The 19202-nt window shown below is 34.5% G+C and overlaps 1 protein-coding gene across 1 annotated transcript in view; it reads right to left on the bottom strand.

The window, feature by feature from the left end:
- DNAH6 (dynein axonemal heavy chain 6) overlaps window positions 1-19202 on the bottom strand; it is a 305977-nt gene that overhangs the window by 180459 nt on the left and 106316 nt on the right. The window contains exons 16-21 of the mRNA XM_063078669.1: window positions 15133-15246; window positions 13413-13556; window positions 4350-4562; window positions 3492-3584; window positions 2026-2145; window positions 1332-1512 (exon numbers count right to left, since the gene is read on the bottom strand). Coding sequence (XP_062934739.1) covers window positions 1332-1512; window positions 2026-2145; window positions 3492-3584; window positions 4350-4562; window positions 13413-13556; window positions 15133-15246 — 865 coding nt within the window. The remainder of the gene's footprint in view (window positions 1-1331; window positions 1513-2025; window positions 2146-3491; window positions 3585-4349; window positions 4563-13412; window positions 13557-15132; window positions 15247-19202) is intronic.

The raw sequence follows: 19202 nt of genomic DNA, 5'->3' as shown, positions 1-19202 counted from the left end.
TCTTTTACACACACACACACAGACAGACAGACACACACACAGTGCCCCCCCCCAGCCACTCTTTAACCCCTTTACCCTACTTTATTTTTCATAGCTTTATCATTGCCTGGAGCCATATAAACAAGTCTATACTTCTTTATCTCAAGTCCTTAGGACTAGGTTTATTTTGGAATCAGAGTTTTAAAAAATCTCAAAGTTATGTTTTATAACAAATCTAATAGGGACTGGGACAGAACTCTGTAGTCAAACATACTAATATTTTTGTAGCAAAAGGTTTGAATATGACAATTAAATGGGTGTGGTAGGCAGAATAATGGCTCCTCAGAGATGTTCATGTCCTAATCCCCCAAACCTTGAATATATTAGTTTCTATTAAAAAAGTAACTTTGCAGATGTGATTAAGTTAAGGATCATGGGCTAGGAGATTATCCTGGGTCATCCAGTGGGCTCAATATAATCACAAGGGCCCTTCTAAGAGGGAGACAAGAGGGTCAGAGGCTGAAAGGAGATGTGACGACAGAAGCAGATGTTGGCGTGACGCTCTTGCTGGATGAAAGAGGGACTTGAGTGTGGACAGCCTCTAAAAGCCCCAAAGACTTTTCAATTCTATCACTCCATGTAGTTTTTCCTTACTGTTTCTGCCTTCTGCAAGAGTTTTTGGGCAAAGAACAGAGCCTAGCAAGCTGCCTGTGATTGGCAGGGAAGCTGTCTGGGTACATTCACCAGGATAGGCCATGTGCTGCCACTTGCTGAACAACGAGCAAGCTTGCCAAGGCTTCGATACCAAGCATGAAACTCAACAGCCACATGTGCGTGCCCGGAAAGACTTTTTGACTCCGCATCCATAGAAACAGAACTTATTGAAACACATTTCAGTCTTGAGACTAGAATTGCAATGAATGAAAACACTTTAAACTAGTTTTAAGGAATTAATTTAAAATAAGATGTGGACACATTTGTGATTACAAATCTGTGGGGAGCTTTAACAGAATGGGTCAACTGAATGTAAACGTGTCTTGCATTCAAAATTGTGAGATGGAGACATCACTGATACACTGTGGCAACATCCCCAAACTATAAAAACAGCAAAAAAGATGCATATTCTTGTGTTCTCAAACTACAGATTAAGCTGAGAGATAACGATAAAAGTACAATATTTAATTCATATTACTTAGCAAGAACATCAAATGCAAATATTCCTAGTCATCACTGCTGACCAGAATCAACGGTTGAATGTACCACATGCTATTAGACTCTTATCGATGACAGACAATTTAGATGATTGTAAAGCCTTTTCATTTGTTTGTTTAAATTTTTTGTTTGTTTTATACCTGGTTGAGTAGCAGCTCGGAGAGCATTAGGCAGCCGGTTCACTTTCCTCATGATTTCTTTCCATGACTTATCCACCTGCAGGAACATCTTAGCCTCTGCAGGCAATTGCCTCTGAATATCTGGAGCATTAAAAATACTTTCTAGGTACAGCCAGTTTCTCTGGCATGTCAGCCACTCTTCCTAGGAGAAAAATATGGACATTATAAAATTTTAACTTCCAAATTGAAAACATATGGTTACATTAAAAATCATTAAATGGAAAAATCACAATATCTTTTTCCTTGGGGGCTGTTTTACAGCTGCTCACAAGTCCTTTGAAATGAAACTTCCTTAAAGGGTCTCAGGACTCACCCTAGCCTGATTTCACTCCACTCTCTACTGACACATAAAAACTGTAAGATAACAAATGTATACAGTTTTAAGCCACTAATAAACGTATGTTAAGTTTTTGGTATTTTGTTTCACAGCAAAATAATAATACAGTACTAGGGTAATAACAATAAGCTGTATAATTATGTAAAGAAGAGCTTGAAACACGTGCGTTTTCCTTACATTCTGCACATAATAAAATATTAACAATTAAATCTTACATTCCTAAACTATATAATATTCATATGATGAAATCAATTATTTCTAAGGTCTTTGTGACTCTTCAGTTCTCTAAGTCCATGAACTGAAATTATCCTTACTCACCAGTGTTTGATTAAATAAAGCAAGTTGTTTTTGCCAGTCATCCACTCGAGTTTTCAGTGGTCCCACATAACGTGATGAGGCAATGGTTGCGATGTTGATGGTGCTGTCATCGAGAAGGACCTTTAAAGAAAGGAGAAAAATATATATGCAGCACTGTGTTATTTGTCTTCTCAGTGATAGTTCAGATGTTAAATCCCAAGAGTCCATATAAAAGCCAAGTTTCTGAATGAATAGCTTAGCTTATTCCAAGGCTTACAGCACACCATGATGCTCTCTCAAGAGTCATCCAGGGACTTCTGATTGTCAAATCTCTGCTATTTCTGTAATTATTAATGACGTGCATTTTTGTTTGGTTCAACACTCTTCTCCTCTCTCTTCCCATATTAGGTACCTTCTTTATACAATTGGGTCATCCAAGCAGACCTTCATTACATAAAATATCCTCTGCTTGCAAAATTGTCTTCTGTTCAATAAATTATTATGTTACTTCAGTTAACTCAAGGAAGACAAAATTGAGCTGATGAACATTAAGATCTGAAATGGTTATATAGAGTTTTCCCTCCACCTCCCTACCCGACTGCTCCCCCCTTACATAGCATCATCCCTCACAGAACAAAAAATCTCTGTTAATCTGAAAGATTTAATGGCCTGTTTCAATTGTAAACTTCTTGAGAACAGAAACCCCATCACTTGGCATTACTTGGCCTTGTACTGACTAACCTTGACTTTGGGTCTGCTCTCCTATCCCCTGCCCAGAGTGATGTCTGGTCCTGCTCTTCCAACCTACACAAGGCAAAGCCATTTTATCCCCAGTTCTGGGCTGGATACATCCTGGTAGGTCAGGGCTTTCCCCAATCAAGTTGGGCTACATGACCCAGCTCCCTATGCTAAACAAATGTGCCTTCTGATTTTACTAAGATTCTTTTGACTATGAATATTCCAAACACATGGGTTAGATTTATCTTCTTTTGTGATTGATAGAGCTTGACCATCTACTCCTAATCTCAACATTTTCAAGTGAATTTAGCTTCTTAGTGTGTTATAAACATGAAATTCTCATTCATGGTTCTTTACCTCGTTTAAATGGTTTGAAAAGCCTTTTCTTTTCCTTTATTTCTGTCAAATTCCATCTAATCTTTAAGGTCCAGCTTGTCTTGGCTAGTCTAGGAGGAGTTCTTGGATCACTTGGGCAATAACTGATATCTTTAATTTTCTAAATTCTTCAACAAATTTCAACTACAGGATCCTAACTCTTACATACATATGTCATATTTATAGCTCTGCTAAATATTTCATGTGCAAGCATTCATGTCAATTATTTATATTTGTATCTTGCTTTTACAATTAGATATTTAAAATTTAGTGACTCTCATATTTTATTTCCTCATCATAATCTCTCTCAGAAGATTTAGGACTAGATGTGGCCAGTACCTTTACCATATGTTTTCAATAACCTAGTTACCCACCTGTATGTCATCTGTGCCGCCCAGGATAAATACGTCTTTGGTGTCACGGTGAGGCAGAATGACAAATTCAGTTGTTTTCCAAGAATCCTCCACCTTAGAAATAATTCAAAACTTAGGATATCTAAATTCATTTTTAGGCACTCAATAAATATATGTGGAATGAAATAATTTAAAACTTCACAATTATCCCATTTTCCTTCCTACTGCTCTTAAAATTCTTAAAATCCTCTTCTTTGTTAGATGATACTGATTTGCTTAATTTTATTTGACTAACATTAATAGGCATGAATAATTTGTGATACCTTAATGTGTATTCCCTACCATTTTATGCTTTACCTAAAAGGAAAGATTTATTTTTACACAGGTGATTGGTAAGTGTGCATGTATTTTTAAGGTAAGGAAGTTGTGTCATAAGTAGGAAAGTCTTCTTAAGGCCTTTTGAAACATTTAACACAGTTAGACTTCCCTGTGTAGTTTGGAAGATAATGTATTTTGGTTTGAAAGATCTACCTTGGAATGTAGCTCTTTATATAATCATGCACATTTCAAACCTTGTTGCCATCAAGTTCCTGTTGGGCTATAAGCAGAAAGAAGAGATTTTTAGAGGGGATAACAATAATAATGAATAATAAACATAAGGAAACAACAGAAAGATGACTGATAATGACAGGGTGAAAGCTGCAGTGCTGAAAAATTCATCCAGGTAACCAAAAGTTGGTGATCTTCATGCTGAATCTGAAACATTTATATGCCCCAATTTTCAGGAAAAAAAAATGTGTGTGTGTGTGTATATATATATGTGTGTGTATACACACACACACACACACACACACACACACACACACATTTCAGATTTACCTTTTTAAGAATTGTTTCTAAGGCAGCTTCTCCAGAAGCCTGTCCAGATATGTCCTGGATTTCTTGGCCAAACTCAAAAACATGCAACTCGGAGAGCCTCTCCAAGGTTAATGGAATTTCAGTGTCCACCAGTGTGGCATCAACTGTTTGTTCAATAGCTGCCCAATGTCGAGGCTTCAGAGTTGGGTTCCTCAAGTCAATGATAACTGGAAGCTGGAAAACAAACACTCTCAGAGGCACCATGCTTCTTATCATAAAAACCTAACCCAAAGATTCTGGTTTTAATCTGTGAATGTAGAGAGCTGGAAACAGCACCACTAACACTCTTACCATGAAAAAAACCCTGGACAAACTGCAAATCAATAACTTTTATTGAATCCATCAGAACACTGAGCTTGAAGGGCAGCCAACCCACTTAAAATCTGGGGAGAAACTGGTAGCCACACATTTCTCCATGAGGAGAGTTTGCTTCACTGAGGCAGATTCTGTGAGACATATAAGCTGGTAGGAAGAGTCACCTAAATTTTTAAAATAAATTTCTAAAGACTGAGTATGGTTTAGTATGAGAATATAAAGTACATGGACCTACAATATAGGGGTGTTGACAAGGAAGATAGATAGGAAAGTATCCTAAGAAAGCTTTCCTTATGGTGCTGGCTGGGGAAGGAAAATAATAGCCATTATCATAACTGTAACCAACCCATCTCCCCCAGCTCCCCTATGGAACAAAACTCTTGATGTGCAGGGTAAAGAGCAACAAACACTTAAGGCGCTGGTGATAAATCATTACAAATATCTACATACAATTGGAGAAACAAATATCTACATACAATTGGAGAAACAAATATCTACATACAATTGGAGAAACAAAGCATGGAAAATAAAGGTCTACTCCTGGGGTAGGGACAGAAATACATGCTAGGCTCAGGACTACAGCTGGAAGAGGGGCAAGAACATCTGTGAAGATCAGAATTCTGAGAACAAGGGACACAGTGTCTTGCTAAGATAGAGGCTAATCAGAACATTAAGGGAATACTCCTCACCTCTCCCATCAGTCTAACAAGTATTAAGTAAATATAACAGTGGAATACAAAGTAAAAAGCTTGAAGAGGTAGATACTCACTGGGTACAAAACAAAGGGAGGACCCATGGTTAGGGAAAACAGAAATTGAAAAAATTAACCATTGGCAAACCAGCCCAAACCCTAAACACAAAGTATCACTAGAAAATTTGTAGTCTGTGGTGCACTGAGGGTAACCACAGTAACATCAAACCTTAAACCTAGCTCAATTCCTAACTAGATTTAATACAACATGCCACAGAAAAAGCCAGTTGAGGGAAAGGCATGCTTATCTCCTTGCATAAAGTTAGTTACCTCAGTGTTTACTGTGCTGCATAAGATGTCTGGCTTTCAACAAAAAATTAAGAGGTATATAAAAAGGTAAGAAAAACACACATCTAAGAGACAAGATGGTAATGAGAACCAGACTCAGAAATGACACACATGTTAGAAATAGAGAATTTAAAATACCTATGATTAATATGTTAAAGGCTCTAGTGGAAAAGGTAGACAGAATGCAAGATCAGTTGGAAAATATGAACAGAAAGATGGTAACTATAATTTAAAATCAAACAAAAATGCTAGAAATGAAAGAAAAAGATAGTAAGAGATGAAGAATGCCTTTAATGGGCTTGACACAGTTAAGGAATTAGTAAACTTGAAGATAAGTCAGTATAAATTCCAGAAACTGACACACAAAGAGAAAAAAGAATGAAAAGAAAAAAATAAAACCAAAAAGGAACACCCAAGACCTGTGGGACAATATCAAATGGTCTAACATGTGTAATAGGAATGCTAGAAGGAAAAGAGAGAGAAAAGAGCAGAATAGATTCTTGAAGAAATAACAGCTATAAAATTTTCAAAATTAAAGACAAACACCAAATCTCAGATCCAAGAAACTCAGAGAATAACAAGCAGAATAAATACAAAAGTAAACAACAACAATAACAACAGCAACAACAAACAACATACACCTTGGCATATCATATTCCAAACTGCTAAAAACCAAGACAAAGAGAAAATCTTGAAGGCAGCCAGACAAAAAGACACATTATCTAAAGAAGATCAAGGATAAGAACTACAGCAGACTTCTTGTTAGAAACCATGCAAGTGAAAACATGATGAAAAGATTAGATTGCTGCAAGAAAAAAAAAATAAATAAAAACTGTTGACTCAGAATTATATACCCAGTTAAAATATCATTCAAAAATAAAGGATAAAGACTTTCTCAAAACAAAAACTGAGGGAATTAATTGTTAGTATACCTACTCTATAAGAAATATTAATGGGAAGTTCATCAGGCAGAATGAGTATGCTATGAGTCAGAAACTTAGATCAGTACAAAAATATTTTAAAAAATTGGAAATGAAATGAAGTTAAAGTAAAATTTACTTTCTTTCCTATTTTTATTGACCTAAAACAGAACTGTCTAAGGCAAAAATAGTAGCAATATGCTGTGATTTTAGTATATGTAAAAGTAAAATATATAACAACTATAAGGTCTTTACATTAGCCATTGAGTAGTAAAATATTATTTGAAGGCTGAGATTTGGATTAATTGAAAATCTATATTTTAAACCTAGGATAACCACTAAAAATTGTTTAAAAATAGGTATGAATGATAATTTCATTGAGAAAATAAAATGCAATTTTAAAACATGCAACTAAATCAAGGGAAGGCACAAAGAGAGGGAGAAAGAAAAAAAACAAATGAAATAAATAAAAGCAGCTAGCAGGATGGCAGATTTAATCCAAGCACATCAATAAGGACTTTTGAATGTGAATGGTCTAATATTCCTGTTAAAAGACTAAGACTGTAAGATTGGATAAAAAAGCAGAAATTAATTCTATGTTGTCTAAGAAATCTACTTTACATATAAAAACATAGATAAGTTAAAAGTAAAAAAGATGGAGAAAGACATACCACACAAACACTGAAAGGAAGCTGAACTAGTTATACCAATTTCAGACAATGTAGATGCTAGGAGAAGGAATCTTATCAGAGATAAAGAGGGACAATTCATAAATGATGAAGAAGTCGATTCTCCAAGAAGAAATAACAATACTAAATGTGCATGCACACAGCAACAGAGCTTCAGAATAAATGAAGCTCTACTACCTTGAGGTGGCAGTATTTTCATACATTTGTTCACTCATTCAATCGTTAATTTATATCAGTATAAACTCATGAATATTTACAACTTGGGTTATAATGCAATACTATGTTATTCTTTTTGCTCAAATTATTACAGCTTTGGCCATTGATAGCTCTTTCAGTTGACTTCTCTGCCCCTTTGATATATCCTCATCATTTTTGTTTTGAGCACTTTCTCACTTTCTGGCACCACAAGAAGCTCCAGGCTCATCGTGTTTATTCCTGGACTCATACGTATAACCTGCCATTTCTATAAGGGTCCCCGATTTCCTTATGGGATAACAGTATTAAAAACAAAGATCTAGATAGAGGGTATGCTTAAAGTCAATGCTTCTAGGACATGGAACATAACTGTCCACTGCTTGAGTGTGACTATGCGTAGTGACTTTCTTTCAAAGAACACAGAATAGAAACAGGGGTAGTAACTTTACAGTCAAGACAAATGCCACTTCAGCCATATGAGCAAGGTTTGCACAATCAGTGAAAAGTCATGTTGATAGCATGTATTTTTGATATAATGTGATGATAATGATACTGTCCCTCCAGGGTCTTCCTTGTTAAGAATCAATAACCTCAGTCTAATCATAAGAAAAACATTAGACAAACCCAAATTGATGAAAATTCTGTAATATACTTGACCAGTACTTCTGAAACTATCAAGGTCATAAAAAACAAGGTATGTCTAAGAACCTGTCACAGTCTAGAGGAGTGTAAGAAGACATGACAACTAAATGTAATATTTTATCTGGATGATATTGGGACAGAAAAAGGAAGTTAGGTAAAACTAAAAAAAATTCAGAAAAAGCATGGATTTTAGTTAATAATAATGCATTATATTGGTTGATTAGTTATGGCAAATGTATCATACTAATGTAATATGTTAACAAGAGGGAAAACTGGGTGTGGGGTACATAAGAACCCTCTGTATTACTGTTTCAACCTTTCTATACATCTAAAACTTCTAAAAAAATTTATTAAGAAATAAATGAAGCAAAAATGGAAAGAACTGAAAGGAGAATTAGGTAAATCCACAATTATGATTAGATATTTCAACACTCGTTTCTGAGTCACTAATATAACAAGTAGGCAGATAATCAGCAAAGGTATACATGATCTCAACACATCATCAACCAGCTTGGTCTACTTAACATTTATAGAATGAACGCTGAGCAACAGCAGAATGCACATTCTTCTCAAGTGCATATGGAAGAGTCACCAAAATAGACCATCTTTTGGGTCATAAAACAAACCTTAACAAATTTAAAAGGATAGAAATCATAAAATGTTTCTAAAACAAATCAATAATAGAAAGATATCTGTAAATAAAAGATATCCCCAAATATTTTAATAATGAACAACGTACTTCTAACTAGGCCATTGGTCAAAAAGGAAGTCTCAAGGGATATTCAAATTTATTTTAAAAGAAAAAAAAAAAGTAAAAATGCAATATATCAAAATTTGTGGGATTCAGCAGTGATAAGACAGCAATTTATAGCATTTATCTGGATGAGAAACTTTAAAGAAATCAAAAATTAAACCCAAATCAAGCAGAAGAAAGGACATAATAAAGATTAGAGAAGAAATCAATGGAATGGAAAATAAAAACAATAAAGAAAATCAAACCAAAACTGGCTCTTGGAAAAGATCAAATTGATAAACCTCTAGCTGAACAAACCAAGGAAAAAAGAGAGAAGATACAAATTACCAATATCAGAAATGAAAGAGGGGACATCACTACAGATCCCACATGGTTTAAAGGATAATAAGGGAATACTGTGATTAGTTAATTCATAAATTTAACAATTTAGGTGAAATGGACAATTTCCTTAAAAGAACAAACTATAAAACTCCCTGAAGAACAAATAGATAACTTCTATAGTTCAATATGGATTAAATAAAATAAACTTGTAGTTAAAATCCTTTCAACAAAGAAAACTTCAAGCTCAGATGGTTTCACTGGTGAATTATACCAAACATTTAAGAAAGAAATAATACTAATTTTTACACAGTTGCTTCCAGAAAATAGAAGAGGAGGTAATACTTCCCAACTCATTTTATGAGACATTACCCTAATACTAAAACCATATAATGACATTACAAGAAAACTATACATCAATGTCCCTCGTGAATATAGGCACAAAAAATTCCTCAACAAATATTAGTAAACTGAACTCAGCAATATAAAAACAGATAATACATCATGACCCAAGTGGGTTCATTCCAGGAATTCAAGTCTTGTTCAACATTTGAAAATCAATCAATGTGATTCATCTTATTAACTAAAAGAAAATCCATACGATCATAGATGCAGAAAATCATTTAGTAATATTCAACACCCATTTATGATAAAAACTCTCAGAAAACTAGGAATAGAATTTCTTTACATTAATATGGGACATCTTTAAAGAACCTATGGCTATTATCATACTTAAAAAGAGATTGAATGTTTTCCTCCTACTTTCAAGAACAGGGCAAGGATGTCCTCTCTCACTGCTGCTGCTAATATTGTACAGGAAATCTTGGTCAGTCCAATAAGGCAAGAAAAAGACATAAAGAGCATATATATTGTAAGAGAAGAAATAAAACTGTCTCTATTCATAGATGACATGATTATCTACATAAAAAATTCAGAGAATATATTTTAAAAAACTCCTAAAATAAAACAGTGACTTTAGTAAAGTCACAGGATATAAGATACATACATATTCTATTTTAGTTGGAATGCTCTTTGAAGAATTGTAGGGTTTTTGTTGAAATTGCTGTGTGCTTTCATTAATTATGATGTAGTCCCCTCTCATGGAGCTGTGAGGAAAAACTGCGGAGAGAGAGATGTATCACGGATCAGGGACCTTGATCATGGTTGCCTGATGCGATTGAGAATGCGTATATATGAAGGTCAATGGTATTCCTATTATCAGCAATGAACAATTGGAATTTCAAATAAAAAAATACCATTTAGGATAATATTAAAAATAGACCACCTAGTGATAAATCTAACAAAATACGTGTGCAGGATCTGTATGATGAAAACTTTAAAACTGATGAAAGAAATTGAAGATGTCCTAATTAAATGGAGAGATACACGAATAATACCCTATCTTGTAAGATGTCAATTCTCCTCAAATTGACCTATAGATTGAACACAATCCCAATAAAAATACTGGCAAATTTTCTGAAGATAAAGCTAAATATAAAATGTATATGGAAAGCCAAAGGAATTAGAATAGACAAAACAACTCTAAAAAGGAAGGACAAACTTGGAGGATTTACACTACTTGATTTTAAGACTTACTAGCTATAGTAATTGAGATAGTGTGGTAATGGTAAACTAATAGATTGATAGAACAATTAAACAAAATGGAGATTCCAGAAGTAGACTTTCGGCAAATGTACAAAGGTGATTCAATGGAGAAAGGATAGTTCTTTCAAATAATGGTGATGGATCAGTTGGATATCCATAAATTAAGAAGTACACCTTGATACATACCTCATACTTTATTCAAAAATTAACTAAGAATAAATCATACACCTAAACATAGAAAACGGCAAAACTTCCAGAAGAAAACACAGAGAAAAATCTGTGTGTCCTCAGGTTTGATAAAAAGTGTTTGGATACTGTACTAAAAGCTTGATTCACAAAAGAAAAAAATTATGAATTGGGGTTTATCCAAATTAAAACTTTTGCTCTGTCAAAGTCATTGCACAGGGATTGAAAAGACAAGACACTAGGAAAATGTATTTTCAAGTTTTATACTTGAGAAAGGAATTATATCCAGAATACATGAATAACACTTAAAACACAATTATGATAAACAACCCAATTAAAAATAGGCAAAAGATCTGAGCAGACATTTCATCAAACATCGAAGGATGGCAAATAGAATATGAAGAGATGGTCACTTCACCACTCATTAGAAAAATGAAAATTATGACCATTATGAGCTAATACTACACATCTCTTAGAATGGCTAAAATTAAAGCAAAATAAGACACAGCAGCTGCTTCACAATATCAAGCGTGGGTGAGGATGAAGAGAAATTGGAATTCTCATACATTGCAGGTGGGAAGCCAGAATGTTACAGCCTTCTGGAAACAGTTCAGCAGCTTCTTATGGAGTTAAATATACACTTAACATATAACCTAGCAATACCACTCCTAGTTATTTATCCAAGTGGGTCGAAAACTCATGTTCACACAAAAAGCTGTATATGAATGTTTATAATAACTTTATTCAAAATCACTAAAAAACTGGACAGAAACCAGATATTTCTCAGCAGGCAAAAGGACAACAAACTGTGACACATCTATATAACTGAATACTACTCAGCAATAAAAATAAACTACTGATTCACATGACATGGATAAATATTTTTTAAAAACTTCTAATTCACAGATTTGTGCAAATATACCCTCTATCTAATTTTAGAACCTTTTCACCACTCCAAAAGAAAACACCATACCCATTAGTATCCATTAGCAGTCACTCCATTTCTCCCCACAGTGCCTGGTAACCAAAAATCTGTTTTGTACATTCTATATAAATGACATCATATGCTATGTAGTTTTTAAATGACTGGCTTCTTTTACTTAGCATAATATTTTCAAGGTTCATCTATGCTGTAGCATATGTCAGTACTTCATTCCTTTCTATTGCTGAATAATATTTCATTGTACAGATATACCATATTTTGTTTCTCCATTTATTCATTAGTTAATGGACATTTGGTTTTCCCCCCACATTTGGCTATTATGAATAATTATGTTATGAACATTCATACAGAAAATTTTGTATGAACATGTTTTCGATTCTCGTGTGTGTGTGTGTGTGTGTGTGTGTGTGTGTGTGTATGAGTGGAATTTACTTGGTAATATGGTAACTTTACATTTAACATTATGAGAAACTGTCAAATTGTTTTTCCAAAGTGCCTGCACCATGTTACAATCCCACAAGCAACACCTGAGGGTTCCAATTTCTCAATATCCCCTCCAACACTTATTATATAATCTGTCTTTTTGATTATAGCCATCCTAGTGGGTTGAAGTGGCAGGTATCTCATTGTGGCTTTGATTTGCATTTCCCTAATAACTGATGATATTCAGCATCTTCTCATGTGTCTTCTTTGGGGAAATGTCTGTTCAAATCCTTTGCCCATTTTAAAGAGTTATTTATCTTTTCATTTTTGAGTTATAAGAGTATATTGTATATTCTGGGTGCAAGTACATGGAAAGATCTGAAACGTATTTTGCTAAGTGAATGAAGCCAGACACAAAAGAGTATATATTGTATTATTCCATTTATATAATATTCTGTAAAAGGCAAAATTACAAGGACAGAAAGCAGATCAGTGGAAATAATTTCCCTTTTCCTATCCATGTCAAACACTGGCTTAGCAGTGATGATTTCAAAGAGCCAGTCCTGTACACCTACTGCCAGGCTTCCCAACCTTCTTCAGATCATGGCACATCTGGAAAATGGCATCGTTGTATTGTGCAGTGGTGCAAACGGACAGGCTGCTTAGACAAGGCTACCCTAGCCTTGTCTGGCTGCCTAAGAGCTGAGTGAATCAGTATTCTGGCACAACTGCAACCTGTTATTCCACTATTTTCCCCACCACTGGGAAACTTACTCTGAAATGTCCTTTCTAACCAAGGTATTCAATTACATGATTTGCCAGTTGAACACAGGGATGCAGCCTGTGAGGCTGCAAATATTGAATTTGACTATTCTTTCTTTTCTTTACAAAGGTGACTAACTTAACTAGGAAAGAATTCCTGACTTTTGATCTCATTAACAGCAACTAATAACTTATTAACCTGGAGTTTTTAGAATAATTTCTACCAACCTTACCTTTTCTTTCATTTTTTCCACCTTACTTTTGAGCTGGGGAACTACATTGTTGGGTGGTAAGCCTTTTTCCAATTGAGTCACAAATTTGGCATATTTAGAAACTTGACTGTTTAGGGCTTCTGGATCCAGGCAGTCAAATTTGGACTGAAAATTAAAAATAAAAGAAATTAAACATATGATAAAAGGCAAGATTGAAATAGTAAAAAATGTTTTTCTTTACGTGGATTTTACTTAGTAGCTAAATTGTTAATCCAAATGTACTCTCTACTTTTGGAAATGGCTTTACTTATTAAAATTGCTAATAATATATCAAGTACCACCTGTTTATTACTTTCATGTCCTTGTCTACCTCATTATCAAATGCATGTTGGAATTCTTGTAATTTATTACTGAGGGTCAATACACATAAAATTTTCTATGGAAGCAAACAGATAATTTTTACTCTTGCTAACCAGAAATTTCTCACCTTGTAGTGTCCTACTATTTTATTTTGTACTAATTTATACAAAAGTTTTACAGATGCACCCCTAATATATGTATATACCTGTAATTGTATGTCTCAATTACATAAACATATAAGTGTATACTTATATTGACATGTCAGATAGTCATATGGACTGAGGGCAATAGAAAGTTTGCAAACCTTCATTTTTCTTTTCCTAGGTTTAACATTTTCCTTCTGTTCCCTAATGGGTTTCCTTGTGTATTTTCTAGAGTGAATGTATCCTATTTTGGAAGCCACTTTTCTAATCTATGGAGGTAATTAGAAAATTCTCTAAGCTTCTTCCTTGCTACTCAAGAGTATTTTTTACTTCTGAGATAAGTAATAAATGAATTATGAGAGAGCACTTAAAATTCTCTGATATTATAGCATGTATCTGTTAATGGTCTTCTCTTTCCTCTACCAAAAGGCAACTTCTGTGAAGGTTTGGAGTTTGTCCTTCTTTTTATTCTCCATTGGTAATTCCAGCATCTAGAACATTACCTAAGAAACATTTCCCGTGTCACTGTTTTTTAACCCAGACATGTGACTTCTAATTACAGGCATCAGCACAGGTAGGATGAAGGAAAAGTGTAAAACAATATTTGGGAAGTTGATGGTATTTCCAACACATCCACGTAACACTTGACAGTATAGGTGCCCATCTACTCTGCCTCATACACAGGTAACCCTTATTAAGGTTTGAATATTAAGGTAGACCCTAGAAACAAAACTGTGGTAGATGTTAGTACTTGCTTATTGAGCTCTCAAGGGAAGATCCTAGATCTTATCATTCTAATTCTATTCTGTTGCAGTGAAAAAATGGCTTCCTTTTTAAAAGACAACAAGAACAGAAACAGAAGCTAACCAAAACTTCACAAATAAAATGCTATGATCCTCAAGAACTCTGGGGTGTATTATGACAACACTGTTTAGAAACCACAAAGCAGTTAAATGTCATGCAGTGAGGTTCTTTGATGCTTCCATCATTTCGCCTTCTTAAATGAAGGGCCTGAGAGGCCTGCCTTATAGAGATGTTTTCTGCTCTGCAGCATATACTGACCGAGGACCTTTGTTCATTTCATGGGAAGGCTGAAACACATTCCCATAAAATTACAAAATTGCATATTTTACTGACATTAAGAATACACCAGATTATTAAAAATTATAATTAATATTTTTAATATTTTAAGTTTAATTAATTCAAAATTTAAGAATTGAGAGATTTTTTTTTTCTACCTTTAACCATTCTTGTTGGAGTTTATCCCATTCAGATGAAGAATCCCAGAGCAACTGTTTGAGCTTCAGTTCAGCACTAACTTCTTCCAAATCTTCAAACTTGGACACTTCTACCTTTAAGAATATAATAAACAAAATGCACTATTTAGTTTTCAGATACAAAGACCTTATGTTATCCTCCTGTGGGTAATTCTTAATACAGTGACTACATAGCAGAATGTGAGTCCTAAACGGTGAAATAAAAGGAGAGATAGAAGCTAGCAGAAAAAGAAATTAAGAAACCTAGCCCATCTGCAATAGTCATTTAAAAAAACCCTGGGAGTAAAGTTAACCAAGGAGGTGAAAGATATCTACAATGAGAACTACAAATCATTGCTGAAAGAATTTAAATGGACACACAAAAAATGGAAAGACATTCCATGCTCTTGGATTGGAAGAATTAACATAGTGAAAATGTCCATACTACCCAAGGCAATCTACAGATTCCATGCAATCCCCATCAAAATACCAATGACATTCTTCACAGAAATAGAGAAAACAACTCTAACATTCATATGGAACAAAAAAAGACCCCAAATAGCCAAAGCAATCCTGAGAAAAAAATAATAAAGCTGGAGGTATAATACTACCTGACATCAAATTATACTACAAAGCTATAGTGATCAAACAGCATGGTACTGACACAAAAACAGACACACAGACCAGTGGAACAGAATAGAGAACCCTGAAATCAACTCACATACTTATTCCCAACTGATCTTTGACAAAGGCACTAAGAGCATACACTGGGGAAAAGACTGCCTCTTCAATAAATGATGCTGAGAAAACTGGACATCCATATGTATAAGAATGAAACTAGACCTGTACCTCTTGCCATATACCAAAATAAACTCAAAATGGATTAAATAATTAAATACACATCCTGAAACTATAAAACTCCTAAAAGAAAACATAGGGGAAACACTTCAGGAAGTAGGAATGGGCAAAGACTTTATGAATACAACCCCAAAAGCACAGGCAACAAAAGGAAAAATGAACAAATGGGATTATATCAAACTGAAAAGCTTCTGCACAGCAAAAGAAACAATAGAGTGAAAAGACAACCTAGAGAGTGGGAGAAAATATTTGCAAACTATGCATCCAATAAAGGATTAGTATCCAGAATACACAAGGAACTCAAACAATTTAACAGTACAAAAACAACTAACCCAATTAAAAAATGGGCAGAGGAGATGAATAGGCATTTCTCAAGGGAAGATATATGAATGGCCAACAGACACATGAAAAAAATACTCAACATTGCTAAGCATAAGAGAAATGCAAATCAAAACCACATTGAGATATATCTCATCCCAGTTAGACTGGCTATTATCAAAAAGACAGAGAATAACAAATGCTGGTAAGGATGTGGAGAAAGTGAAACCATCCTACACTGTTGGTGGTACTGCAAATTGGTGCAGCCATTGCAGAAAATGGCATGGAGGCTGCTCAGAGAACTATAGATAGAACTGGCAAATGATCCAGCAATTCCACTGCTAGGTATATACCCAAGGGAATGGAAATTATCAAGTTGAAGGGAGACCTGTACTCCTATGTTTATTGCAGCTCTATTTACAATAGCCAAGAGTTGTAACCAACCTAAATATCCATCATCAGATGGCTGGATAAGTAAAATGCAGTATATTTATACAATGGAGTGTTACTCTCCATAAAAAAGAATGAATACTCCCATTTGCAGCAACATGGATGAACTTGGAGTAAATTATGTTAAGTGAAATTAGCCAGGCACAGAAATAGAAATACTGCATGTCCTTACTCACAAGTGAGAGCTAAAAAAACCCAAAAAACAAAAAACAAATAAATAAAAAAAGAAAGATACAACAATCACAATAACACGTGGAACTTTCAAAAGGAGAAAACAGAACTGAGGTTACCAGAGGTGGGAAAGGGGGAGAGGGAAGAGGATAAGAGAGGAATTGGTAAAAGGCCACAAAAATTAATTACATTGTATAATGCCAAATATACTAATTATCCCAACTTGAACATCATATATTGCACACAGGTATTGATATTTAACTCTGAACCCCACAAATATGTATAATTAACTATGTTCCAATAAAAAAGAAACCCCCCCAAACCCCAAATATATTACAAATTCTATTTTAGTAACAAAATATAATTCCTTATATTTCCTTAGAACTTAAATATTCTCAAAAGGCATTGAATATTATTAAGAGTACCATGGGCATTCTTCCTTGAGTTGTATCATACATGCACATATTTGTACATGCCTGACCTTTCTGGGAAAACAGATGTTTTCAAGAGTCACTGATTTCCATTAGATCTTCTGTTCCTAGATGATGGAAGAGTAAGATGTCTGTGTGGTAGCTGGTGGGGTATTGGGGGGAGATGGCAAGGTATAAGATGAAGAGGACAGCCTGGTTTTTTTTACTTCTTTCTAACCCCATGGACTGTATATAAACCCTATGGAGAGGAAGGTGCAAGAAACTCTGAAGAAGGTGTTTTCATGAGAAGCATTTTAAGACTGCCTTAGATTGGAGGTGGAAAAAACTCCAGCAAGTTGGTTGCACAGTAATGTTGGGCGCTGTGATAAACCACGGCTTTGACATTAGGGATTTCACTTTGTCTTCCGTTAAGAGTTGGAAATGATTTCTTGAAACCTGCACCAGTTAGTTAGGCTTTCACTCCTATTCCCCAAATGATTGAGAGCTGCAGAAGGAAGGTTGGATCAGAAGCAATCACGAAGGAAGAATGAGTTTAGTATAGACATGGAGTGTGGAAGGAGAGAGACATACTATTTCAGGCTGTGGGTTTTTAAAAAAATTTATTTAATTTTTTTTCTTTTTATTGTGGTAAAAGCACATAACATGAGGTCAATATTAACAGTATTAACAGTATCATACAGAAGATCTTTCGTTCTTTTCTCATCTTGCATAACTGAAACTTTATACCCTCTGAACAGTAATTCCCTATTTCCCCTTCCCCTAGTCCTCTGGCAATCACCGTTGTACTTTCTTCTTCTATGAGTTTGATTACTTCTGATATCTCTTTTAGTGGAGTCCTGCAGTATTTGTCCTTCTGTGATTGGCTTGTTTCACTTAGCATAATGTCCTCCAGGTTTATTCATGTTGTAGCATGACAAGATTTCCTTCTTTTTTAAAGGGTGAATAATATTCCACTATATGTAAATTCCACATATAAAAAATCCATTTATCTCTTGATGAACATTTAGGCTATTTCAATATCTTGGCTATTGTGAATAATGCTGCAATGAACATGAGAGTGAAAATATCTCTTCAAGATCCTGATTTCAATTCTTCTGAAAAGATGCCCAGAAGTGGGATTGCCGGGTTATATTGTAGTTCAATTTTTAATTTTTTGAGGAGCCACCATACTGTTTTTCATAGCAGTCACATCATTTTACACCCCCCACCAACAGTGTGCAAGGGTTCTCTTTCCTCCATATTCTTGCCAACACTTGTTATTTTATTTTACCTTGATAATGACAATCCTAACAGGTGTGAAGTGATACAAGATTTTTATTTTAATTTACCTGATGATTAGTGATGTTGAACATCTTTTCATAAACCTGTTGTCCATTTGTATGTCTTCTTTGAAGAAATGTTTATTCAAATCTTTTGCCCATTTTTTAATCAGGTTATTTGTTTTTTTTCTATTGACCTGTAGGAGTTCCTTATATATTTTGGATAATAACTGCTTATCAGACACGTGGTTTACAAATATTTTCTCCTACTGTGTAGGTTGCCTTTTCACTTATTTGACTGTTTCCTTTGTAGTTCAAAAGCTTGGTGTAGTTGACTCATCTATTTTGGTTTTTGTTGCCTTGTCTTTTGGTGCCATATCTGAGAAATGACGGCCAAGACTAATAGCATGGAACTTTTCCTCTATGTTTTCTTCCAGGAATTTTATAGTCTCAGACCTTACATTTAAGTCTTTAATCCATGTATTTTGAATTGACTTTGCGTATGGTGTAAAATAAGTTTTCAGTCCCATTTTTTTGCATGTTGATATCCAGTTTCCCAACACCA

The sequence above is a fragment of the Cynocephalus volans genome, chromosome 14, assembly GCF_027409185.1.
Source record: "Cynocephalus volans isolate mCynVol1 chromosome 14, mCynVol1.pri, whole genome shotgun sequence".
NCBI lineage: Eukaryota > Metazoa > Chordata > Mammalia > Dermoptera > Cynocephalidae > Cynocephalus > Cynocephalus volans.
This window is presented reverse-complemented; position numbering and strand designations above follow the sequence as displayed.